General features: G+C 39.3%; 3 protein-coding genes across 5 annotated transcripts; 1 reads left to right on the top strand and 2 right to left on the bottom strand.

Moving 5' to 3' along the window:
* Nucleotides 1-2269: 2269 nt before the first annotated feature.
* Nucleotides 2270-11886, bottom strand: foxo3a (forkhead box O3A). Its single transcript, XM_041972458.1, has 2 exons — nt 10608-11886; nt 2270-4967 (listed from the first exon to the last, which is right to left on the bottom strand). Exons 1-2 carry the CDS (start codon nt 11154-11156, stop codon nt 3660-3662), a joined length of 1857 nt encoding a protein of 618 aa, XP_041828392.1. The 5' UTR covers nt 11157-11886; the 3' UTR covers nt 2270-3659.
* A 304-nt stretch (nt 11887-12190) lies between these two features.
* On the bottom strand, nt 12191-21145 carry afg1la (AFG1 like ATPase a). Of its 2 annotated transcripts, none has more exons than XM_041972467.1 (13): nt 21013-21145; nt 20470-20669; nt 19731-19778; nt 19531-19585; nt 19183-19313; nt 18978-19077; nt 18544-18602; nt 18378-18460; nt 18216-18286; nt 18028-18128; nt 14960-15100; nt 14777-14887; nt 12191-14513 (listed from the first exon to the last, which is right to left on the bottom strand). In XM_041972467.1, exons 1-13 carry the CDS (start codon nt 21137-21139, stop codon nt 14382-14384), a joined length of 1359 nt encoding a protein of 452 aa, XP_041828401.1. In that variant the 5' UTR covers nt 21140-21145; the 3' UTR covers nt 12191-14381. The 2 variants fall into 2 exon arrangements, with proteins under 2 accessions (XP_041828401.1, XP_041828400.1); XM_041972466.1 differs by having other exon boundaries at nt 12192-14513; nt 19531-19632; nt 19727-19778.
* A 1546-nt stretch (nt 21146-22691) lies between these two features.
* Nucleotides 22692-27621, top strand: LOC121631495 (sex comb on midleg-like protein 4). Of its 2 annotated transcripts, none has more exons than XM_041972472.1 (8): nt 22692-22883; nt 23726-23962; nt 24263-24392; nt 24508-24708; nt 24855-25016; nt 25109-25333; nt 25424-25572; nt 25666-27621. In XM_041972472.1, exons 1-8 carry the CDS (start codon nt 22881-22883, stop codon nt 25789-25791), a joined length of 1233 nt encoding a protein of 410 aa, XP_041828406.1. In that variant the 5' UTR covers nt 22692-22880; the 3' UTR covers nt 25792-27621. The 2 variants fall into 2 exon arrangements, with proteins under 2 accessions (XP_041828406.1, XP_041828407.1); XM_041972473.1 differs by lacking the exon at nt 22692-22883 and adding an exon at nt 23173-23359 and having other exon boundaries at nt 25666-27598.
* The last annotated feature ends 7 nt before the right edge of the window (nt 27622-27628 follow it).

Raw genomic sequence — 27628 nt, forward strand, 5'->3', positions numbered from 1 at the left:
AGAGACTGTTGCACATACTAGAAAAGCTGGAATCAGTTCAGTTATGATAAACAAAGGGGATTCTTGTCAGATAATGCTGAAGTTATAAAATATTAATTTTATTAAAACAAATAAACAGCCTGTAAATTATTTAAGCAGTTGACACATAGTCTTACTGGGCTGCTTCTCAAGCATCCTAAAATGACTAAAGCAATAATATATCATTTATTCCTTCATTTTTCAGAAGTTAATTGACCTTTTTCCATATATTTGGTTATACTTTATTTTCTTTCATAAAGCTGATCTGCTTTAGACAGACTAGATGGCACATTCTTTACATTTTTCAAGACATTTGTTTTCTATATTAAGTTTTGATATGTTTATTTTTTTTCTTTTTATAAACCAACCCTAATCTGTACCTCTGTAGGACCCAGACCTTGTGGCCTTTCCCAGCAGCTGTGTGTATGTGCAGAGATCAGGTAACACTCCACACACAGCTGGAGTTAACTGAACTAATTATGTGTCTTCTGATGCTCACCTGCAGCAACATCTCAAAATGTTGGCCCTCAAAACAAAAGGGGGAAATGCATATTTTCACACTATTTAGTTTTTACTTTTTAGACTTTTTAAACCTTTTTTCTCCCCAAGATTCACTCATTTAGAGTCTTTCCAACTGGAATAATAACAGGAAATCATAAAACATATCCATTTTAAGAGTGTAAGGCAACTAAATAGAAAAAAATGTGGGGGTAAGTATATTCTTGCAAGATGTTTAGATGAACAGATAATTTAAAGTGCAAAAAGGAAAATGTTTTAAGTTTACAGAACCTACATTGGATTTTTGGTTGATGAAACATCACTGTTCGCAGATTTTTTAATATATATATTTTTTATTTTAGATTGAATTGAAAACAGAAAATTCAAGATGTCGAAATAAAAAAACAAGAACAGCTGTAAAAGTTGGGAGAAACTTTAGAAAGTTGTATAGTTTGTTTTCTCTTCCTCTCTTGACAAAATGTGTTTGCTTAAACACACCACTGCAATAAATTACACACTCAGTATAAGATTACAATGCCTTTTGGGTCAACAAACACTAGGAGCCATTGGCAAATGTTTTAGATTTCACCTGGAATAATGATCCACAAACCTGCAGCAGCTGGGTGGCCCTGCTCCATGTGGAAATCCATTCTTCTCAGTTTCCGCCCTGAGCGCTGAGAGTTGCTGCGACAGCTCTGTCTCCAGCTGTTTCACTTTAACAGAGGAGAAAACTCTGTGCTTGTCACACATGACAAAACCTCCTTTTGTGTCAAAATATCTCAGATTACATTAAAAATAGAGCACACCTCCATCAGTGCTGCTAAATCTCTGCCTCTATGCTGGTTTGTTGTACTGTCGCCATGGAGACGCATCCAGCTGGGCCTCCTCTTTTATTTCCTGCCCTTCATCTGAGCTCAGTTACTGCATTTGAGCTGTAGAGGGCTCTGATATCTCACTGGAGTCATTCTTTTGTTGGCGCTGCCAGGCGTCTTAGATTCCCCCAAAGTAAAAAAATTTCTAACATGTGGTATTAAAATGTCAAATCAGACCCTGCAGGTCAGTTGTTGAGAAGCGCCCACCTCAGCAGCACCCATATTCAAAAACCAGAACTTAATCTCAGCAGGTCAATGCCTCTTGGATACAGTGTACGATTGGTTCTTAGCTTGTGATGTGATTATCCAATAGCAAATCACCTTCAAGGTGCTCTGCAGAGGCAAGTCTGTAGCTGTGCAATTCCTATTGGGATGGAAACAGGAAAAATGTACATGAAAAACTCCAGATTTTCAGTATTCTTAAGCTTTATTTACATGCACCATTTCTGATTATATTATACAAAAAGATAGATAAGAATTACAACTGGCAATGTCAACTCCATGGCTCTTTTTTTTTTTTTTTTTTTTTTTTTTTGTATGAGCAAGCAGAACAAATAAAATGTGGATATTGGCAGTGAGATTTCCTCAGAGTTAATGTAAGAGAAAAGCTTTAAGTCACCAACAAGGGGCAACAGAAATTTTATTTGGAAGCATGGTCATACAGATTTTTCTCTTTTTTGGGGGGGATAAAAAAAAAGTTAAGCAAGATGTGCAAAAATTTAGACGTCACTAATGCTGAATGTAAACTTTGTATTCTGATGAATGGTCAAATGTAGACTAATCTGAATAGAGTATAAAAAGTGCTTTTGTACAGCTGTAATCCACTAAAAATCCAGGGAAAAGGGCAGAACGGCAAACTTAAATGAATAAAGAAAAATGTCATTTTAAATGGTTTAATTTGGCAAAAAGGACAATATCTGCTTACAGTTCTTAAAACATAATAAAATAGTAAACTTAAAATCAATTATGCTGCTGTTCCTACAAAAACTGTGCTGAATTATTTTTTCTTAAACCCTTATAAACACTGGTTCCTAATAGCTACACACTGAATATCCTTTATATCCACTTATCTTAAATGCAGAAAAAAAAAATTGGCAAGATTTAAAATACTTTTTTTCTTTAATGGCAAAAAAAATGGCTCTAAAGTACCACACTTTCATCTGACAAGGTTGAAAACATTTTCCCGAGCACCTGCTATAGTGCTGATAACGAGGGAGAGGCTACAAACGCCGCTCCATCTGCAGCCACTCCCTGCTATCTTCATATTTATAGCACCAAGAACTCCTTTTAATGAATGATTTGCAATACAGTGCTCAAGAGTGGTTATTTTAATTCAAAAAGTTCTAAAGATTTATTAGGTTGGTGGTGCAAAGTTGAGCTAAATCATGTCCCTAATTTCAACCTAATGTCTGTATATAGAGTGGTAAGTAGAAGATGAAGAGGATGGAAAATGGTGAACAGGAATCTGCAGCAGAAACATAATTTGTCAATACTTCAGTGATGCACCTCTTCAGAAGGAACAAAATTCACAGTAATGTCACTAAAATCACAGGGTTTGCTTAAAAAAAAATAACGTACAAAAACCACACAATGATCAGTTCATGTCTTGATAACGTATGTAACAGACTGATATTTGGTGTGTGTGACTTGGTGCATCGACGGGGAAATGAAGGGCTGTTCACTTAGGCGACGTCTTCTCAAAGAAACATTTAAAAACAAAAACAAAGCTCATCAAGTATCCTCCACTTGAATGTGATGATGCAACATTCTCTGCAGCTTTTTCTGTAAACAGGCCGTCAACCAACAAAAGGCCTGACGACTGGTTTGGCAAAAAGATTGGTTTAGTTATGAAAGGGAGTGAAAGGAGAGAGCGAGAGAGAGCAGGATGGAAACTTAATCATCTTCAGTTTTGCGTTATCACTTGGTGATATGAGCGATTCCCTGAGACTAACATGAGTTGATGCTTTCCATTTAGTTTCACCGAGATGTCCTGTACTTTCATTTGAGTCAGTACTGTTGTTCCTAACATCCAGGCATTAATATTTTTAAAGATTTCTCTTTTTTTTTTCTTCGTAGCGAAGACACCATTCTGTGTCTCAGACACTTAAATACAGTACTGAACTTAATGCCTCACATTAAAATTAATGGAAGAAAATACTACATAAATACACTTTTACACACTTTTCCCCCTCTATTTGCAGAATGAAGAACAATGAACCCAAATTTACATCCCCAGCCCCATTTGTTTTATTAATTCATGCTGGCTGCTTCTCAGCTTTGCACCCACTTTTGAGAGGATGTCTGCTTCGAGGTGGAGAAGCTTCCTGAATTCCTGTTGGTGTTCTGGGTGGAGGTGAGGCGAGCATCGAAGCTCAGGTCCAGGCAATCTGCATCCATCAGTTCATTGCGAATGATTGAGTCCATGTCGCACTCCAGACTGCCGTTGAACATGTCAAGGTCCAGTTCGGCAGAAAAGCGGTCCTGGCCAGACAAGCCAGAGCTGAGCTGCATAGAGGCGTTTTTGCCGGGAGACTTCAGGTGTGGTGGCTTGGCATCGGGGTGGCCAGCATCATTGTCAGAGGTTGACAAGCCAGCTTGCCAACCAGGCACTGAAGAGCTTTGGGCCTGGCCTGCACTTGTGTGGTTCACCACCATGTGGTCTTTGCGGAGCAGCATGGCGTTTCGGCGTGAGTTCTGTAGGGTGATGGCGGTGCTGGCCTGTGACATCAGAGGGTCGGACTGGGTGAGCATGACATGGCTGTGGGAGTCCAGGCTCAGCAGATCCTGCAGGGTGTGGTGGTCACTGAAGTGTGAAATGCACGTGAAAGTGGTCTGCTTGTTCTCCTGGATGGTCTGCATGGGCGACTGCCGCAAGCTTGTGATAGACGGCGGGCTGAAAATAGGATTTGACCCATAGCTGCCAGACGGACTACCTAGACCACTTCCTGAGCAGCTGAAGGTAAACACTGAGCTCCCCTGGCCGTTGGCTCCAGTGTCTTCCTCTCCAGGAGGAGGCTGCTGGGATGCTGTCAGGCTAATGTTGTCTAAAAGATCATCCATCAGGTTGTCTGAAAGCCCGTCGTTAAGATTCATGGTACCTGCCAGGTCAGAGAGCCCTGTGGGGCCCGTGGACGGGGACATGCTGCTGGGGCTGGAGTACAGCATCGGGGAAAGAGGAGAATCATCATCAGGCACCTCATCCAACTCGAGATTAGCAAGGATTGGAGAAAGACGGCCGCTGAGTGTGCTGGCATTAGAATTGGTCCGGGATCGGAAGTCTGTCCAGGCATCCAGCTCATCACTGCTTCGGGAGGTGGGACTCCCCGTCCATTTGGAGAGACTTGAGGAGCTCTCAGAGCTGCCGTCCTGTGCGGCCTGCAGAGAGGCTTTCTTCTTGGTGGCACGTCCCCGAGCTCCTTTGATGTACTTACTGTTATCCATTGAAACAGCTCTTCGTCGGGGGGCTTTGCCTCCTTTTCCACCTTCTGGATTGACCATCCACCAGGAACTTTTCCCTGTTCCTTCATTCTGGACTTTCACAAAGCGACTATGGAGGGACAGATTGTGTCGGATGGAATTCTGGGGGGGAAAACAAAAGAATAAAGGAATAAAATCATTATTGTTTATATTTGATTCAAATATACGTGACAGAAGATGATTTTCTTAGTTTGATATAAAGCTATTTTTATGTTTTGGCCATTTTTTAAGAACAAATGTGACTAAATGCGGCAGAAAGAGAAAACAAAATACAATTAACAGGAAAAAAAGCAATCAGATACAAACATGACATGATAAACAACACAACTGAACAAAAGACACTTTAAACAGTATTGTTCGTTGATCTGAAGGCCAATTAGAAAGAACCCTAAAGGTTAGGGGCAACTACCTCAAAACACGGCATCCACTTGTTCTCGGCCAAAATTGAAGACCAACCAACTAACACTGATCAGATGACCTATAAGTGTTTTTATATGCAGGAGCTTTACCATAAAAGACTGTTTTTTCCATATAAGTTAAAAACTGGATTCTGAACATGATGGGGACTCAGCATAAAGACATAAAGATGGCATTATATGTAATCTTCTGGATGTCTTTGTATTCTGGACCATTTATAGGCATTTTAGAGATGCACTCTTCATACAAGTGAAATTACAATGATCAAAACTAACAGATATAAAACTATGGTCAATCATTTCCTTCTCTGCTAAGGATACAGCTGGTGTGACTTTAGCAACATTTTTATACTGATAAAAAAAAAAAAACAGCAGCAAACTAAGCCATTTACAAGCTGATCCAGGCTTTTACTCCTGCACAAAGTAGGTTCAAAGAAGAAGACAGAAAAAAACTCCTCCTTGTACAGAAAATCCGCTAGAACATAAACAAGCACCTTTGTGTTATCTGTGTTTAGTTAAATAAAGTGTCAGAGCCATCCAATCTTTTATAGACATTATGCAGCTCAGATGATACCTCTTTAGAAACACAACTGTATATCACTTGTCTGTTAATAGTGGGTTACACCACCACAGACTTTCATGACAAAAAAGGATCTGTAGTTTCAAACCACTTCTTGTATGACCCAAAGGTAGCAAGAACACAGCAAACGGTAGTGGGACTAGAGCAGAACCCTGGGGAACACCAGAGAACAAATGTTCAGATAAGGAAACAAAATTAAAAACTTTTACTGAGAATTAACCTCCAGAAATTTCTGGTAAGAGACTTTTAAGAGTAGTTCTTGACAACCCCAACAACTGCCTGAGCCGATTATCTAAAATATTAGGATCTATGGTTAAATGTGGAATTAAAATCATGTGGCACCAATACATGGCAAGCTCTGGATCGTCCTATATCAACAGGTTACTGGCAACTGTTTTTACTGCCAATGATGGAAGCTAGACTGAAAACTATTAGGTATTATACTCCCCTAAGATATCAGCAAATGATTTATCAACCAATTTTAAGACTTTAATTGTAAAAAGAGGTCCAGATTGTTTTTTGCAAGGTTGTTGTATAAATAAAATTGCTCAGAGAGAGCAAAGTCCATTTTTTGGAAGTGCCAAGTCAAAAACCTGATCATAATCACATAGAAATGTTGCAGAAGGACCTAAAACAAGCCATTTATTTGAGGAAAAGGACCAGCGTCCCAGAAAATAGGCTATTATGTACAAAGAATGGGCTAAAATCCCTCCATGCTCATGTTCAAGACTGAAGCAAAGGTTCACACAATCAGTTTACTTAATACGTAAATGACCAAGTTTAATAATTCTGTGACATCAGTTTAGTTGGTTACATTTTATCTGCTTTTAGAATTAATGTAAAAATTTTACGGGTTTTTGCTTCAGATTTATTAAAGCACATGTACAGAAAATACAGCAAATGTATAATCCCTTATTTTATTTAGTGAGGCCTGAAGGATAATAACTACCACCAGACTAACTTTTTTTAAAGTACAAATATATATGTATATATATATATATATATATATATATATATATATATCAATAACATATAGATGGATAGATAGATAAATATGACTATTTTGAATAATGGTTGGAATATTTTTAAATCTAGAAAAAACATTTAACACAGTTGATCATAATTTGTTTCTTAATAACTTAAAAAAAGTATAATATTAGAAGCAGATGACTTCACATGACTGACTACAAAGTTATTTAGAGGGCAGATATCAATACGTACATATAAATAATACTGATTCTGAGTTCTTTCTTTTCTTTAAATTTTATCATGTGTTTTTATATTTGTAACTGGTAGGTGTTATATATGCTTTAGTGTCTGCTTACACAACTTTGGTTTTCCATTTTATATTTCCCTTATGTCTGTTTTTTTTTTGCTTTTACTTTACCAAATTAAGATTACCCAAGTAATTATATAGACCAGACAGTGGACGCCAGAAAAGCTGTTGAATGTTAAACATGTGTCAGAAACTATATCCATCCTTCAATGTAAAATTGGTTTCTGAAAAATGTTTTGACCAATTTTTAGTGCATTTCACAACACAACTGTTTTAACTTATTTAACTGTTGAGATTTGAGAATATTATGAGACTAATAATGTCACAAAGGGCAAACAGCTCCAACACCGCAGTGACTTCTAACAGACAAATCTTCTTTGCACCTCACAACGTGACCTATTTCTGGCTGCTCAAAAAGGTCTACAGGGATTTCCCTGGAGATGTTCCCAAGCATGTACAAAATTAAACAGCTGGAGCCTGCACACCCAGCCCACCACACGTCAGTAAGAGAAGAAGAAACTGCAGTGATCACTGCAACCCACAGGCTAACTTCACTGGCAGAAAGTTCAGGATCATTTTCTTAATCTTCAATTAACTTGGGTAAACCGAGGTCCTATTTAAATCCTTCTCTTAGCTCATTAAACTAATGAAACACTAGATACACAGCAGGGGTAGCTGACTCAAACATTTGATGAAGTTTCCCTCCAAACCACAACGAACCAGTGGACTAACTCGCAGAGCCCGTGATTCAAGCCAATTCCAATAATAAGTTAATGAAAATACACAATTTTCTCTTTCAACAACAAAACACATGACACTCGCAAATAAAAATTTGTGAATATGTTCTTTTGATTTCTGCTGCATCCAGAGTGGAAACACTAATAGCTACTGTCATTAGTTAGGTTAAAAAAAACCACTTTCAGCATCATTTCCAGTTTTTAAGATCTTTGTGATAAACAATATGAAATGTTCAGGATCCTTCCAAATCTGAAGTATTGTTTTCACACGGATCTTGATGCAGATGAGGACTATGTGGAATTGCTAAACAAATGTGAAGGTTAACAATATAATAACCAATATATGCTCAGTTTGAGTAACGCAATCTAATTCTTACTTAAGCAATTCAGCCACTAAAGTGTCATTTCAAAAGTGCTTTATAAATAAACTGACTTGATTTCCAAGTATTTCAACCAAATTATGCTAAACTGATTTCAGCTTTAGTCATGCTGCAAACAAAAATCACACTGATTAACTTTTTGTTTCATTCAAGCTTTAAGTCATGCAGTTTACTGAACCACCAGTACTCTGATGCCAAGTGATGTAGAATTGCATTTGGCCCTTTCGACAAATATGAGCATACAGAGGTTGATGCTTAAATAAACTACATTTTTTTCTTCTGTTCTAACATAATATTTAAATATGTCTATACTTAAGGTCTCTCCTAGAGCAAGGTAGCAGTGTGTTGTGCATTAAAGCATTAACATCACTGCTATATGTAATGAAACATATGTATTGCAGGACCAAGATAATATCGCTGACCCAGCGTCAGTGGTATTGTCAAAAAATTGTATCCAGCAGAAGCCAGTTCAGAGTCAGGCCTGATGCAGATTCAGCAAGTGAGACGATGCAACCATCATGTCAGAAGTTCTTCAGTTAAAAAAAAGCAAAGTCACATCTCACAAGATGTTCTTCTTCCCATGAAGTACAAGCAGAGAACACAATGACCACACCTGCCATGTTCAATCTAATGGCAGCACTGCAACAAATAAACCTTTGTGACAAGTTTTGGCTGAGGTGGCCATGACCCCACAGTGTGGTCATTTATGAAGCTGTAAATTGTGGTGTTGCTGTATTGGATTTGACTAGCTGATGTACAACCACAAAATTGGCCAAAGTAGTAAATCAAGTTATGTAAACCAGAACCAGAGTTTTGCTTGACATCAGTTTCTTTTATTTCATCTGCCTCCTGCATGCAGACTGTATGAACTAATTTTGGTTAAAAACAAAGCAACCAGGTCTATTTTTTTTTTATATTATTTTGCAAAGCCAACATTTTTATACTGCAAGAAAAACTACCAACCCTGCTTCTTCAAGATAGAGGAGGTGGTGCGTTAAGCTTAAGAGAAACTCCACAGGTACGTACAGTATGAGCCAAGCTGCATGTAAAAGATAAATAACAAAGAGCAAACTTCTGCCTTCCCATCCCCCACACAGCCACAGCAGTGCTGCAGCACCCTTTGAGCAAAGCCTCGTTCTGAGCGGGGACTGGAGCAATGCCAGTTTAGCCAGAGCCAGATCCAAAGAGAAACACTGAGCTCCTCTCACACTGCTACACATTGACCTACATAATTTATAGTCAGCTGATTGATTTGTGTGCCCACGCCACATGAAAAAGAGAGTGTGGCACATGCTGGGGCTGAGCTGCTGGTCGTCTATATATATGAAGGCTGAATATTTAGGATTGAATTCACAAGATACAAACAATGAAGAGCACACAAGCTCATGTTTGCAGCTACAGATAAAACCACAGAATTTGATTTTATTCCAACTTGCTGAAGGGTACCAGATGTGCTCCAGGTCTGAATTTACAACCTTACTGTCCCATCCCGAACATAGTGAGGATGTTTGGTACCTCGTGCGGATGGCCACCCTCATGCTGATTGCTTCATATCACACAACTACAAAGCTTCTCCTGAGATATGCTGATGTCAGCACAAGTGAAACCCGAACATTAACCCTTTCCTTATCCAACCAGCGCCTGTGTGCGGCCACCAAACACATCTGGCAGCAAATGAGCATCCAAACATGAATGAAAACTGACCTCCACTAATCTAAAGAATTAAGTAACCAGCTGATTCTGTGCAGATTAATCAGTGATTAGCATCAATTTGGTCCACTATGCACTCATATTTCATATCTCAGATTTTTTCTGATCAACATATCAACCATCATGAGGAGGTTGGAAATAACACATTAACCCCTTACAGTAATTTGAGTCAAGAAGCAGCTCCCTAGAATCAGCTTGCCACAGTGGTGCAGGATTACAAACCTATTTCCCTCCCCTCCATCTAAATCCTGCAAAGCTCAAAGCTTTCATCAGACTTGATTCTATGACAGATGAATTGGTTTGGTTAAGGCCACACTAATCCTGAAAATCAAACAGAAGCAGGGCCCTAGTGATGCTGTTGTGCTGCACTATGAACAGTTTGTATGTAGGTGAAATTTATTTTGCATTGTTTGTTTTGATTCAAGACTTTCATGCGTATTCTTGATATTAAAAAATTGTCCCTGTTCAGACATAAAAATGCTATCTGTTATGTCTGATAAAAGATCTAAATTCATCCTATAAATGCAATTTGTGCTTGGACCCACCTCTATCTTTGCATTAACAATAACCATGTGTGCATTGCGCGTCTTTACATGACCACAGTGTGGTCTTTGTTGTGATGACAGCACCGTCATGTGCTCACCTTCCAGCCAGCAGAGCTATTGCTGTCGCCTTTGTCCTTGAAATATGGCACAGACCTCACCATCCAGTCATATATTTGGGACAAGGTCAGTCTTTTCTCGGGGGAGCTCTCGATGGCTTGGGTGATGAGGTCTGCATAGGAGTAGTTGCCCCAGGCATTTCTGCGGGCGGATGACTTCCTCAGCTGCTGGGAGGCAGAGCCGCACAGAGCCGCGCCAGGGGTCTGCGCGGAGGAAGGCGAGCCGTCGGCGGCCTCCTCTTTGCAGGGGCCGCGCTGGACCTCCACCGGCTGGGAGATGGAGCTGCTGCTGCTCGGCTCTTTAAATGTGACACCGCTGGCTTTCTGTGCAGCGCCGTTCTCCGCGCTCCCGCTCTCATCATCCTCCTCTTCGGGGATTACGTCAGTGTCATTCGCCCCGGGTTTACCCGCACCGGACTCCGGACGGGGCAAGGGCCAAGTGCAGGATCGTGGGCGCTTCTGGGGCTCGAAATCCGGATCGATCTCGATGTTTAGGGGAGGCTCTTTGGAGTTACGTAGTGCCTCGGCCATGTTAATCGCAATATCTCGGTATTTGCACTGAAGGTTATAAAATCATTCTGATCGCATTCCATCAATGTAGTGTTCAGGCTTCAGGGACTTTATATTTACTATGCACGATATGCAAATACGCAGCCTGCAGCCAAGTCCCAGCACGTGTCCCTCCGTCCGTTTATCTGTCTATCCGCAGCACAGAGCGCCGATCGGGCTGACCAGCATTAAGAAAACATTGCCTTTTGTCGTGCACAGCCCACACCCTGCAAACATGGACTGCAATTTAGCTAAATGTGGTAAAGAAAGACACTAAGAGTCGAGAGAATCTTAAAGGAATCCAAACAGCGTTCCCTCACACGCGCTCGCGTCCCGCCTGACAAAAGAAATTAAAAACACTTCATTTGCTGCCAACACATCACAGCTTCATCATTCTGTACACAGCTGCCATCTTGACCATTTCCTTTTCCCCCAAGTTCTTAATCACCCGCTCAGGGGAGCTGACAGTCGCCGGAGCAGATCGCTGCTTTCCAGATACCATGAAGGCGGAGAGGAGGTTCCTCGAGGCCCCGTAGCTTCTTAAGTCCGGCCTGGAAAGGAGACGTGGTGAGGCTAAAATCCGCCCTACGATGAGCTGAAAAATACTGATGCATTCTGGCTGTACATCTCTGGCATCCTGAGCAAGCCAGTACGGTGTCCTCCGTGTGGTCGGCAGCCTGCAAAGACACTTCATTCAATCTGCTGCTGCTGCTGTTGGCGCAAAGGCTCCGAGTCACAGAGAAGATAAAAAAAAAAAAAAAAAATCAACCCGATCCTGCCCCCTGGACTGCGCTCACATTAAAGAGACAGTGTGGAGATGTCCGCTGGCCGATGACATCACCTTTAATATTACCATGAGTTTGTGATGTTCCAGTAATTTGAGACCTTTTTTTAAATAAAAGTCTTTCACACTATAAATGACACAGAACCTGCATATTCATTTATTAATTAGTGGTGTAAAAATACCAACCTTTTCTAAATGCGAATCTCAAACTAGTCTATATGTTCAAATAATCCACATGCTTCTAGTCCTGTATACATCCTTTTCTTTACCTGACCAGGTGGGCCCCCTGTACACATCTGGCTTTCTGTGCAAGGTTAAGCCTCAACATCTGCAGAAATACTCCGAGGACTCTGCAGTTGTGGGGCGTGTCAGTGGCGGACAGAAAGCCGAGAAGAGGGATTGACCGTTCTATGGCATGGTGTGGGACAGTCATTACATCCTGAAGTTGAAGAAGAAAAAAGGCGAGAACTGTCGAAGACTGGAAATAAAGCAAACATATTTTTATTCGGGGATAAAAGTGGACTATAGATACCTGGGTGCTTGCATGTACTCAAAATGCAATATACTGTGGCTGTCTATAAAGGAAAAATAGACTACTTTTTGAGGAAGCTCAAGATGCTGCATTGCTGCGATGCTCAAATTAGCTTGTAGTGCAGTGTTTCCTTTTGCACCCAGTTTGATCTGCTGCATCAGAGGCACAGACTGGAATAAACTGAGCAAAGTGATAGATATAAAATAATAATAATAATAAATTGTTATGAACAACACCATATAACCTCTACACGTTTAAAAAAAAGGCAGCATTGTGCCTTCAGTCAGAGGCTTCTTCAGGTCTGCTGCAATCTGTAGAATTACTCTCCCAGTGAATTTCTGTAAAACATAATGGATCTGCCTTTTATGTGGTCTCATTTCTTTTTTAAATTTTATGCAAATTGTATATTATTTTCTTACATCTGAAACACCAGTTTCCCTTTGGGGTACATGATTATCACATTCTCATTCTAAAATGTACTAATCAAAAAGTAAATAAAAAAATGTCTGCAGAAGAGCAAATGTAGAAAATTCAGAACTGCAACGATGTACAGACCCTGAACCAGCATTTAAAAATGTATAGAAGAAAATAAAACTGTAAAATCAAAACTTTAACAGAAAGAAAATATGTGCACAAAACCTTTAGAAATTTGCATAATTATGTATAAAACAGTTTCATCATCCACAGAGGCTCCTCATTCAGTTTCACGGCACGTTTAGTCATCACCTCTTTTCTTTGAACCGCTTTAGATTTCACCCCTTTATCAGCAGACGCATCAGTAAGCAACAGTGACCTAGATGTGTTAGCAGCCATACCATAATACTGTCTCCATCATGTTTGGCATATTATACATTTCTGATATGAGCCACAACATAGCCTGTTCACGCTCTTCTCTTCCCACAAAGTGTGACACAGGCCAATGTTAGATCTTTATGTTAATATGTTACCTTTGGTTTGCATCTTGAAGTGGACCTCCTGCATTTTCATTCATGGAGGAATTTCCAGAGGCTTGAAACAGAAAAAAACTACCTCCAAAAAAATGCTCTTGTCACAACACTGTTTCTCTCTAATATGTCTGTTTTGAATGTTCAGTGATAATACATTTAATTTAAAATAATACCACCAGCTGTCTGTTTGCACCACAGCTTCGTTCTGTGTGCGGGAGATTAAACTTAAAAGTGTTTTCTCACTTTCACTTCCCACGCAGTGCTCTTTGTTTTCCAAGCTTAAGCATATCACCCTGTTTAAATGCAAACAAATATCAACGAACAAGTGTTTCGATTGTGTAGGCAGCTACAAAAGAGCATCATTGGAAGTAATATAAATAAATAAATATAAAATATATAAAGCATATATTAAGATATGGATGTATTTATATTTCATCTTTTCAGAAAACTGAAGCAACTTTAGAATCAGGTCAGATGTAAATGACCAGTCTCTGACAAGCAGCATGAACAGAAATCACCGTTAATCCCAAAGATTTTTGAAAATCATTTACATCTCATTAAAATGATTTTTCCCATATCATTTCCTCTGTTAAAAACAGATCTGACTAATCCATGCCTTGAATCTCCAAAAAATCTTCTAGGTCTCCAATTCCAAAAGTTGTCCATCAGATTTCCACATTGGACCTCATTATGACACCGACTTAAAAACAATATGACACCCCAGAGTTCATCTTAAAATCCATCCATAAGGTGCAGTTACAGTAAAATGATAAAAGGTCCTTAGATGCCAATACTTATTATATGTACAATATTTGCACATTAACTGCTGAGCAGTCCCGTTGGCTTTGTCCAGTTTGAGTATGAGTAGTGCTTATTTTAGGGTGTTTTTGGCAGGTATAAATACAGTTCATGGAGTAGTGTGGTCGTCTTTCCAAGGGTTACGCCTAAGGTTTTGAGCTTCTGTCCCCCTCTAACCAATACTCTTCTGTCTGCATCTCTGTGAGTCGAGAAATTGTCCGCTGGAAGGCAAATTTCTCCTCTTCCCCGCTGAAGATGGACAGACTGCTGGCCTCTTCCTGTTTAATAAAAAAATATTATTGTTTACTCAGACAGAGGAAGCTATGTCATCATGGTAAGATGGACTGCTTTAAATACAGACGCCAATCAAATGGGCACAATTCATTACAGAAATAACATTCCAGGTCATATATTTGGCAAATCTCTCTGAACCAGAATACACAAAGGTGGAGATGCCACAAATCATTTAAAGGACGTTTCAGACTCATCTCCTCTCATGAGAAACTGGTTAAGTTTTTAAAAACAGAGTCGCAACTCTCACCCTTTTCAGCCCCAGATCATCCATCAGGATGTGGCTCTCATCGTGACTGTGATCCCCATCATGGACAAAAATATCCTCCAGCGGGTGATCTGCGAGAATCACCACCCGAACCTGAAACAAAAAGATTTATCACCAAATTCTCATCGAAAAGGTACCATGTGCTCACAAAGGGCTGCAGCGTACCTTATGGTCGTAGAGGGTGTCTATGAGAGTAATGAGCCGCCGGGCTTGAGTTTTCTTGTTAAGTGTCAGCAGAGGAATGTGTCGAATGAAGATGGTGTCAAACAGCTTGGACATTTCCAGGTAGTCGCTGGCTCCTAAAGGCTGGAAGTGTCACAAAGTTTATTTTCAAACCACACCACTCTAAGTTGTTACAATTCAATTTCATGTCTAAAAAAACTGAACCAAGACTTCAGTGATAAATGCCTGAAGACAACAAAAAGATAAAAAAAAAAAAAAGTGTGAATTAATCTAGATTTATTTGATATGTTAAATAAGTTAAAACTGGTGAATGCAATATCCAGACTGATTACTGAATGTTACAGACAGACTTGCAGCAGTAGGTCAGTGTGTTTGTTTCCTCAAAGTTCACACGTCAGGATTTTTTAGTGTTTCAAGTTTAAAGTTGGTGGTTGAACCTGCAAATGATGAGCCACAGCCAGAGCAGTAGATGCAAAACACAGAATTCTTCAGTGTAACTTACTTTTACCAAATAAGCTGAATGTTTCATGCCTGCTGATTTGATCTTAACCTAAAACTTTTTGTCGACCTGCAGCTGCAAGCTAAAGCAAACAGCTGACGCCCACATGTAACAAACATAACTAGATTTAGTGACTGAGAGCTCTTCAGACCACGATGGAAATTTTCTCTCTAAAGTAGCACCAACTGTGTTCGAAGATCCATTTCTGCCTCACTACAGTTCAGTGAGAGCAGCACCGACGGGAATGTGGCTAAGACCAAGAGGAAATAAAGCTTTCTGCTATTCTAATGTAAAAATAATAAGAAAACAAAACTAGAATATAGGTGAAAGGTTATGGGCAAAATTATAAAAATAAAAAAAAAAACAGGAAAGGTGATGTAATTTAATATATTAATTTAAAGTACATGTGACATCATGGGGTGAAAGTCGAACATTGACACCAATCTGTATCAAATACTGATATTTATTTAGTCCAGAAATATAGAGATATGGATTTTGGCTCATATGTCTGAGCCTCACAACAGGATTTAATTGGACTGGTATTCCTGACCACACTGTGAAAGAATGTAATTAAGACATAAGATTTATTTAAAAAGGTTTCATTTTTAGTTATTTATTGTTTTGTCTTTATTTTTTCAACCACTTTTAGTTTTATCACTTTTTATCTATCTATATATATATATATATATATATATATATATATATATATATATATATATATATATATATATATATATATATATATATATATCTATCTATCTATCTATCTATCTATCTATCTATCTATATATATATATATATATATATATATATATATATATGTATATATGTATATATCTATATATATATCTATATATCTATATATCTATATATATATATATCTATCCGTATCCATCTATATGGATAGATACGGATAGATACGGATAGATATGGATAGACGACGCCATAGCCCTCCTCCTCCACAAGACCCTCTCCCATGTGGACACTGGTAAGGGGAACTATGTGAGAGTGCTGTTTGTTGATTACAGCTCAGCATTTAATACCATAGTCCCCTCCAGACTAGTGTCAAAGCTGTATGACCTAAGAGTGAATCCTTCACTATGCAGGTGGGTCCACAGCTTCCTGACCGGACGACCACAGGTGGTTAGGCTGGGACACCACTCCTCATCTCCCCTCACCCTCAACACAGGATCCCCCCAGGGCTGTGTGCTCAGCCCCCTGCTGTACTCACTATACACTCATGACTGTGAGGCCACTTCAGACTCAAATGTCATCATAAAGTTTGCTGACGACACAGCGGTTGTAGGACTGATCTCCCACAACGACGAGACTGCCTACAGGAGGGAGGTCTCCCACCTGGAGGTCTGGTGCCAGGAGAACCATCTCCTGTTAAATGTCAGCAAAACAAAAGAGCTGATAGTGGACTTCAGGAAACAGCAGAGGAGCCTCCATCCACTCCTCATCAGTGGCTCTGAGGTGGAACGTGTGGACACTTTCAGGTACCTGGAAGTGACCATATCACAAGACCTGACCTGGACTCTGCAGCGTCTGTTCCTCCTCAGACGACTGAGAGACTCTAAGCTCCCTCTCAGGGTGCTCAAGAACACCTGCACCATTGAGAGCATCCTGTGTGGGAGCATCACCACGTGGATGGGGAACTGCACAAAGCAGGACCTCTTGGCCCTAAAAAGGGTGGTCCGAGCAGCTGAGCGGACCACCAGAACAACTCTCCCCAACCTGCAGGACATTTATGTGGAATGTTGCAGGTCAAGGGGTAAGAGGATCCTCAGTCAGCCCAGCCACCCCGCACACTCTCTCTTCTCTCCACTGCCATCAGGCCGGCGCTTCCGCTGCCTGAGGACTAAGACTGAGAGGCTGAAGAAGAGTTTCTTCCCCCTGGCTGTCCGCTTGCTCAACTCTGAGCACTGAACAAAACAAAAGCCACTTCTCACTCCTATTTGCACATGTAAATATGTATGTAAATATGCATAAGTATGCTGCTATTCTTTTATCTTATTTAAAAGAAAAAAAGATTTATCTTTTTATTCTATTCTATTTTTATTCTATTTTATAAATATTTAGCTTATTCTTTCTGTTCTTAAAGGATGCAGGTACAGAATACACATTTCACTGTACAATTGTACTATGTATAACTGTGCATGTGACAAATAAACCTCTTTGACTTGACTTGATATATATATATATATATATATATATATATATATATATATATATATATATATATATATATATATATATATATATATATATATATATATAAACATTTTCTTAATTACTGTATTTGCTGCCGTTGTTTAATAAATGAAAATAATCAGCATCAGTTTCTGTCATATTGCAATGGTTTCCAAACCTGATTTTACTATGTTGACAACTGAGTTTAAAACCTGATGTGTCATAAAACAATGAAAATGAAACAATCACTACATTTTTAAAACACATGACCACTGTAAATGAAAGAAAAATCCAATATTAACTGTAATATGAAGCACTGGTGATGCATTGAGTAATAAATTTACAGTCAGAGACTTACTCTGTCACAAAGCTCGTCAAACGTACAGTCTGCGATGGTCCCACACGCTTTGTTCAGACGGACTTTTCTATTGTGAACATTTAAAACTCTTGGTCGTGTGACTGTATAAAGAAAAAGAAAACATTAAGCTAAGGTCTATGAAACCTGGCAGAGCTGCAGATTTTGGTAAAATTTAAATATTCACTTACTGTCATTCTGTTTAAAAGCCAACTCGTCAAACATCTTATCTATAGTTGCTTCTACATCTGGCTCACTGGAGCTACCACAGAAGAAACAGGAAACCAGCAGGAAAACAAGAGTTTGCTTTAAACAAATTCTAGTGTTTGTCTTACAAAAGAAAAATGTCTTACAGAAAGTAGAGTTTCCCAGCAGAAGGCTTGTTCTGTTTGCGATAGTCAATCCCAGAATCCAGGGGAAGAGTTTGGCAATATTTCTGCAGGAGAGGGAGGAGCCATTTTCTGATATTTTAATATGCTTGTTGCGCACAGGAAAAGAGATTTTTTTCTTCCTTCTTACCTGCAACACGGCAATAAAAGGCACAAAGTTGACTCTCTGGAGTCCGTTTTTATACAAGTCTAGAAGGAGAAAATACAAAAGATTTTTAATTTTGCTGTTAATTTATTTTAGTTTAATTTCTATTTGTAAAAATCTCCTAAAACCTCAAATGACAATAACAAAAGCAGGCACAAGTTTTGCACATTTTTATGACAGTAATGCATATTTTAATATGTTTTCACATAACAAAATGCAGACAGCTTTCATTTTAAATCATAAATACCTACCTAAACCTGATAATATATCAGATCTCACCACATTTCCATTATAAAAGATTTCACTTGTACTTCTCAAGAAAGCCGAGTTTTAAAGCATTTCTTTGACATGTGCTGTTTTATGCAGATTAAAGACAAACATATTTGAAAATGTTGTTTAACACAGAACGTACTGATTACCTTCAGGGGGGCGATTAGAGGTGGCCACGACAACAACACCTTTAAGAAACAGGTTCTCAAAAAGCTGCTTGAGAATCATGGCGTCAGCGATGTCAGTGACCTGAAACGAGTGTTTGAAAACAACAAGTACAGCACAAGAATATGATTGTTGTCCAGAGATGAAAAAAATGACTCCAACTGTTTCTTTAAAAACTTGTGAAACTACCTGAAACTCATCGAAGCACAACAGACAAGCCTCCTCACTGATCTCCTCAGCAACTGGAGCAATGGGGTCATAAGATTTGGCCATTTTCCCTGCTTTCCTTTTGGGCATGCTCTGTTTGAGCCGATGGATCCCTAAAGATTGAAAAAAAAGCCAAGTTTAGCCTTACTTTTATATCCTTCTCTCTACTGTTGTCGAAGCATGCATCTGCTATGCACTTCATATATTTTTAAAGAAAGTCATTTATTTCTTAATCAATTTATGCCTTCACTCCAAAAGAAACAAAGTCTAAAGCTGGAGACTATTATTCCACATTTTGTAAAATTCAATTGTACCATGAACTGCACTCACTTTTGTGCACGTCCAGCATGAAACCGTGAAAATGAACCCTCTTTTTCTTTTCAGTCTCCACATGTGAATAAAACAAGTCCATCACCATAGTTTTCCCTGTGCCTGAAACAACAACGATCATCAGCCAGAAATTATAATAACAATAGTAAAAACAATAAAAGTCAGATGTGCAGCTCTGTTACAGGATTTCTCATACCTACATCGCCATAGATGTAGTAACCTTTTGGAGGCTTTGGTTTTGTAAAAAACTGAAAGAGACCAAGATAAAAGAGAAAAAAATTCTTAGAAGTGCAAGATAGAAGGTACATATTCTGGTTAAGAATTGGACACACTCCACAGTAAAAGAAATACCCTTCAGAGAAAACAATCCAGGACATTTTAGAAGGTAAATAAATTAAATATTCTAAAGTAATTGGGTAATAGACATGATCTAAACTCTGTTAAGCTGCATTTCACCTCACTGAAGACAAAGCTAAAGACCGAAAGATCAACAAACACAAACCTACTGATGACAGCTGCAGCAAAGCCCTGCAAAAGCATCACTTAGGGGGGAACCCACTCATTTTATGCCAGATTTCATGTGCTTATTCCTTGCAAAAGTTAACCAACAAGGTAAAAAAAAGATTTAAGTCTCCAAAAATAACAAAATAGTAACTTGAATATGTTTTCTTAAGTAAGTATGACACAAATTGAATCAGGGTCCAAATTTTGGGGGCCTTGCTGAATATTGGTACAGGTGTGAGTGAAGACAGCACACACACTAAAGGTGTGAAAAATAAGTGCTATGTTTGAAAAACTATTTTTTGACTGTTTACTTGGTGACAAAGAAAAAAGTTGTGCTTTAAAGATGAGGTGGCATCATTTCATATTAACGCATTCTATTTGCAATTAAAGAGAGAAGGCAAAAATAATCGTAATCAGGACATGCAACATCTTTACCATGGAAAAGATGGATGTGGGTGCGTTGCTGTATCCTCTCAGGGTTTTGTGCAGCTGGTCCAGTCTCTGTAGCACCTCTTTCTGATGCTCATCCTCTCGCAGGCTCCCGCCTCCGATCAGCCCGTTGTAGTGATCCAGGGGACCGCTGAACCCAGCAGCGCTGCTGTCCTCCGCCGTCTGTCCCGCTGCCACCGAATAACCTCACGGATCAAACCGACACACAGTCACGGTCATTTATTTCATTCAAGTAGTTTTAAGACCAACATAAAATCGTTTTCAATTTGATACTTGGCTGAAATAATGACTCTCATGAGGGATAAAACAAAAGATAAGAAAGGAACAAGCCTGGCAGCTGACTCAACAGAAAAAAACTGTCCCAAAACAAGGTACATTTGGACAACATCTATATGTACATGTTTGTACATGAATGTAAAAATGAACACGAGTTTAAAATGGCTCTGAAAGTATGACTATTGAGCTTTACACATAAATTATTATCAGACTCACGAACAAACAGGTCAAACTCACGAAAACTCGTCTAACCTTGTCTGCAGAGCTCTGTCAAAGGTTTTAACCGTTGTCTGGAACAAAGTTGCTCCCTCAAAACATAACTAAAACCCACTAGCGTTGAGGGTGACATCTTTACAGACAGCGGTATGCACGCCGCCATCTTGGTTTCAAGTCACGTTAATAAAACTTTATTAACAAAGCCGTAAAACGGAAGTGCATCTCGATTTCAGCCAGCAGGGGGCAACAGATCTTTGACGTTATGAGCTGCTTTTTGTCATACATGCAGTATAAAATCACTCATTTAGCATTACAGTACAAAAAGTCATATTCATAAGACAAACATAACTCTGTTATATGATTCACATTCATCTAAGGAATAAACATTTAAATTTAAAGATAAAAATATAAATAATAAAATCAAGCAAAGGATGAATCAAATGTAAGAAAATACAGAGAAAGGAAGTGTATGATTAATAGTTATAACAAAAATGAAAATAATAATAACAATTATGATTATAATAATTCTTCTATCTATCTATCTATCTATCTATCTATCTATCTATCTATCTATCTATCTATCTATCTATCTATCTATCTATCTATCTATCTATCTATCTATCTATCTATCTATCTATCTATCTGTCTGTCTGTATAGAGCTAAATAAAATAAAATAAAATAAAATCTTGGTCATATTTGCACTACTCCACTGCTCCTGGTCATCTGGGTAATCTGTGGATTTCTACCATGTTTGAAAATACTCTAGTGTATATATATATATATAAATGCTACAGAATACTTAATTACAATATATATTTTTGAACAACGAACAGCTTTATACAACATTATGGGGTTACATTTAAAAATTAGTAATGTTGCAAGAAGAAAAATAAGATTTTTCTTTTGTAAGTCAAAAGATCCACAATAAGGTATTGTTGCCTCTTTTTTGTGAGAAAAAAAAAAGTAAAAAAGTTTTTACTCTCTGCGACTGGCGACCTGTCCAAGGTGTATCCTGCCTCTCGCCTGTTAATTGCTGGGATAGGTTCCAGCTTCCCTGCAACCTTTAGTTGGATTAATCAGTACAGAAAATGAATTAATGCCTGAAAGTTTTTACACTAACTTGCTAAAGGATTTAAATATCACATGAAATATTTTACAATACTGAAAAATTAATTAAAGTAAAATGATTATGAATCGACTGTCGGAATGACTGTTGGCCTGAATGGTGTCAGATGCCTGTGTCGGATATGAGATGGACAAGTAATCTATCCGCCCATTTCTCACATGATAGCTTGGAAAGGCTTCAGTACCCTGGCAACCCTGATCAGGATAAAGTGGGTATGGAAAATGAATGAATGAATGAATGAATGAATGAATGAATGAATGAATGAATGAACGAACTAGCAAATGTTTGTCATTTTAATATGAAATAGACTACACTTATCTTCTGATTAGCTAAATAGTTGGCAGATGAATACACAAAACAATTCACCAGCTAATCACTGAAACTTATTTATTGATAGCATACAATATATTTTTCCTAATAATTAAGAGCAGGAACTCAGTGTGGCTGCTCCTTCACAGCAGTACTGAGCTGGAGTTGCAGACAAAACATGGCTCACAACTGTCAGGGTGTTATAGGGCTTACAGGCTTGTTGCCATGACAACAGAGGAGCCCCCACCCCCTCCCCCTTTATCTTTAATGCACACACAGACGCACACATACTGTCACTCGCTCACTGTCTGTCTGAGGCTGTTGTACACACACACACACATATATATACAGTATTACAGTGGAATCCGCCTTGCTTTGAGATCCGTGCTCTGCTATTGGTGGCAAGAGGAACTATAGGAAGCACAGTACAGAGCGTAGGGATACTCCACATCCCCACATCTGTTTTGGATGGTGAGTACAGCCAGTAATTGTTTGTTTACATACTCTATCCTTTGACAAATGTCCTTAAAATAGGATAGATTTGAAAGATTTAAGCTGCAAATCATTGTTTCTGGTTAGTTGTGTTGCTGCATGAAAGATGCACCACATTCCTCTTCTTTTTCTTTAACATTAGGGTGGAAGCTGTCATCATAATGGTAAATCATAGCTGTGTAGCCATGGTGAAGTCAATTTCCCCCTCCCTCTGCCACTGCTGAATGCATTAGTCTAATGAGATGTCTGCAGCCTGTGTGCTGAGCAGCAGCGGCGGCGGCAGCAGCAGTGGCAGCAGTGTGTTCACTAAAAGGGGACGAGGAAAAAGCCGCATACAACAAGAGAAAGATGGCTTTTCATGCATTGTGAGGGACTTAGCTTGATAGCAGCCTTTAGGCTTCTGGGTTTTGAGGCAAAAGGTCTAGGCTTTTAGGCTTCATATTAGAAGATAGCAGGTAGGTAGTCACCCCCTTCCCTCTCTCAGGTTTATTGGTGTGTTATCAGTAAAGTGTGGAGGTGCTGTTTCCTTCACAGATCATGCATGGCTGCCTTTTGTGGTGTTTGGTTCTTGTGGTGCTATGTTAAATACTGCTCCTCTAACTGTAATGCTCAGATTGTGTAGTTTCTTAGTGCCCAAGTGCTGCTTTCACACACCTTTCCTCTTTAATCCACTCTGCTTCCTCTATACCTTCTCTAAATTGATGCTAATGCTGCTGTCTAGTATGCAGCCACTGAGGAGCTGAGGAGGATTAATGTGGAGGTAAAGTGCCGGTTTTAATGTGTTTTCCCTTGAGCTGAGCAGTTGTTTCCTTTGTCTCCAGCTCCAAATGAGTGTACCTGCTGCAACGGCACAGAAATCAGACAGCAACAACAGTGACATGCAATCAGCTGCAGTGGCTCCCTCTTTCATCCCCAGCCAGTCGGGGAAGATACCGGGCAGGAAGAGAGGGAGACCCCCACTCCGCAATGTTGCCAAGATGGATTTTCCTAACCGTTACCCTGAATCGCTCCCTCCCCTCAAAGTGCCGAAGAAGAGGGGGAGAAAGCCGGGCTTCAAGGTCAGCCAGATGGGGAGGAAACGGGGATGAGATGTAGTGTGTTGGTGCAGCGTGTTTAAAAATGCATGTGTACACAGACACGCATACACACAAATACAGCCTCCATGCCCTTCTGATTTTTAATGAGAGAAATTTACTGCTGTGATTAAATTTAGTAGGACCATTCAGTCATCTACAGATGAAAATGATAAAAAAGGAACTTTTTATTCAGTCTTGTACTTTACATATTCATACATACTACTTTATTTAGCATGCATGAATAAATAATATGTACACCAATACAAAACTTTTCCTTTCCAGCTCAAACCCAGAATGGTGATGACACCACTGGCTATTTCTCCACCCAGCAGCACTCCTGAGCCCGATATGAGCTCCATTCCTCAGGATGCAGCCACCATCCCCCACTCTGCCACACCCCAGGTGCTTACAGGTACCAAAAATAGACTTTTTCCCCGTATGGATTGACCTAAAGACTAAAATATCACAAAATTCACCACAAGGGATTTTTACAGATTCTACCTCTCTTTGTACTTTTCCTGTGTCAGTCTGTATCTACATCAACAAGCAGGCCAACACAGGTCCCAACCTGGACAGGAAGAAGATCCAGCAGCTCCCCGACCACTTCGGACCCGACAGACCCTCCGTGGTGCTGCAGCAGGCCGTCCAAGGCTGTATCGACAGCGCCTTCCAGCAGAAAACGGTGTTTACCCTCCTCACACAAGGCTACGGAGGAGAAAAAATATCAGGTGTTGTGCAATATTGAATAGTTTCTTTACCACTTAGGGATACTGCTGAGGTGGGATTGAGATGGAAAATTAAATATTTGTAAAGATTTGTTGGCCAGATTTGTAAGAAAATGAGTGTAAACTGGACCCCGTTTTCACTTTTCCAGCAACATTTGATGGGAAGCAGCATCTTCTGAGCCTCCCTGTGGTGAACAGCATTGACTATGTCCTGCGTTTTCTGAAGAAGCTCTGTCGCAGCCTGCACTGTGAAAACCTCTTCAGTGATCAGCCCATCAAGCAGCACAGCGGTGGATCCTACCAGTCAGATGGTACCTCTAAAGTCTGCCTCAAAAGTCAAGGTTGCACAGATGTAAACAGATACACTGAATTCACATAGATTGTGTCTTCATCTTGTCTTTAGCTGAGACATCTATGACTGAGAACTACCACGTTGACCAGTCAGATGGCAAACGCTACTCTGTTGACCCTGGAGATTCAGCTTTCAGCTCCATAAGCTCGTCATACTCTCCAAAGTCCTCCTACGGGTTTCGTTCCTCACAGCAGTTCTCCAACAGCTCAACATCCATGAGCATGTGTAGGCAGTCATCCACCAGTCCTAACACTTTTCCAGAGACCAACAGGGCAGGTGAGAGATCATTAAAAGACAAAAACATGATTTTCAGTGACCTCAATTTTCTTGAGACTCTAAAGTAAATCTCTCTTTTTAATCTCCCTGGAGGTTATAACTCACCTCCAGAGTCCCAGGAGTCCAAGGCTCCACCCAATAAAGACCCATCCACGTGGTCTGTGGAGGATGTTGTTTGGTTCATCAGGGATGCAGATCCCCAGGCTCTCGGTCCTCATGCAGATGTTTTCAGGAAACACGTGAGTCAGTTGGTTTCCTGGCGTATCGCCTCTTTATGTTGCTGATTTACAATGAACCTTATTGATTTCAGCATAAACTTCTGCTTCCCTCAGGAGATAGACGGAAACGCCTTGTTACTCCTAAAGAGTGACATGATCATGAAGTACCTCGGACTGAAGCTCGGGCCGGCCTTGAAGCTTTGCTACCACATCGACAAACTAAAGCAGACTAAGTTCTGAACTCTGTCTCCTATTTAGAATCAAGCTGAACACGTGAGAGGGGGGTCACATCTATGATCCGGTGGGAAGAAAAATCTCCAACATCATGAGGTGCATCATTGTTGCTTCTATACTGTAAGACTGAAGCAAGTATAGCATACTTAGCTCCTATTTTTGCTATGGATTTAAGTATAATTACATAATTAAATTAAAAATTCAAGACAGACACACATTGAGGGAATTATTATAATTTAACTGTTACAGTATTTCTTCAGTCTTTGGTGACTCCATAACATTTAGATTTAACAACAGCAAGATCCAGCTTAGTGCTAACACAAAACTGTCACTTATGTACATCATATTCGTTCAGCTGTTAGATTTCTACAAAATTATGCCCTGAGAATGAACCAAATCAACCTGACAGCCAAAGAATTGACTAAAACTCTACATAAAGCCAAAAGAAGTTGTGCTTAAAGTCATAGTTAGACTAGCACCCCTCACACCTGGAGATCTTCCTCTCTTCCCATTGGCTCACAGACACCAGATGTAACCATTTGAACCACCTTAATAGCTGTTGATGATGTCATATAGAGATAATCACAATTTCTCTCCTTTCTCTTTTCTTACTTGCTCTACTTTTGGCACAGATCTTGAACTACAACCATAAGACTGTGAGATATACATCCTTCATACACTTCATATGTAATCATTAAAAGTAGGCCATTGGTTGAGAAATTTAGTCTCTAACAGGATCTTATTTACTTGTTTTCACTGAGCTAAAAACATATCTATAACTAAATGGTGCATTAAATACTACACTGATCTTGACTGACAGGTTTAGTAAGTCACTTTGATAGTATTTTATGACATTACTGTATAACAAAAAAATTATTGTTCCCATTTAATTTCTCATTTTTTTGGTACAAATCTGATATAGAACAGTAACGCAAAACAAAACAATGGCTTAGACAGACTGTAGCTCCCTTGTGAAAATGCAGTATATAAAGCAGATGAGATCCTAGTGAATGTGATATATTTGTTTCTCCTCTTCATGTCTTTGTTTTAAATTATATATGTCTGTTCTTTGTTTCTTTTTCTGTCCTTTTTAAATTAAGCCACAGTGTTGATACAGAAGTCGTCAAAAGACACGACACCCTTCAATTCCACACTGAGGAAACCTTAGCGGTCATGTAAATGGGTATATAATATAATATTGCTTTTGTATACCACTTTGGGTGTACAGTATGCATCCTTTTTTAATCAATTAACCTTTGTAAGTGAATGCTGCTGTAAAGATATTACATGTAAGCCATGCCTAGTGAGATCAAACAATGGTGTTTTATTATGAGAATCACTATGAATAAGAGTTCTAGAGAAAGCTGAATAAATCAGTACTCTATGCTGGTGCTAAACATTATGTATTTAACTGTTTGCTTTTGTGTTTGTGAGATCTAAAGGGGATCTTATGTGTATGCTGTACTGTGTGTGAGCATTAAATTAACAAACCAAGTATTCAGAGATGTTTGTGTGTGATGCAGACTTTTTTAATTATTATTATTTCAAGGTTAATGTTTCAGATTTTCCCAATTTTAGCATCCTGAATGGATCCATATTTGGATTTGGGTCCAGACGTCTGAGAATAGTTTTGGCTTGGAGCCTCATCTGTTCTTCAACACATAAGTATTAACAAAGGTGACCTATTTTTGTGGCACTCAAACTAGTGTCCAGGGACCTGCAGGGTTCCTTGTGGGGCTCTCAAGGGTTCCCATTAATCAGAAAGAACTTCACCTCTCATCTGTTTTACCTACAGCGGATTAACATAAACTGCCTGGCCAAAAAAAAACAAATAAAGTAGACA

The sequence above is a fragment of the Melanotaenia boesemani genome, chromosome 20 (assembly GCF_017639745.1).
Source record: "Melanotaenia boesemani isolate fMelBoe1 chromosome 20, fMelBoe1.pri, whole genome shotgun sequence".
NCBI lineage: Eukaryota > Metazoa > Chordata > Actinopteri > Atheriniformes > Melanotaeniidae > Melanotaenia > Melanotaenia boesemani.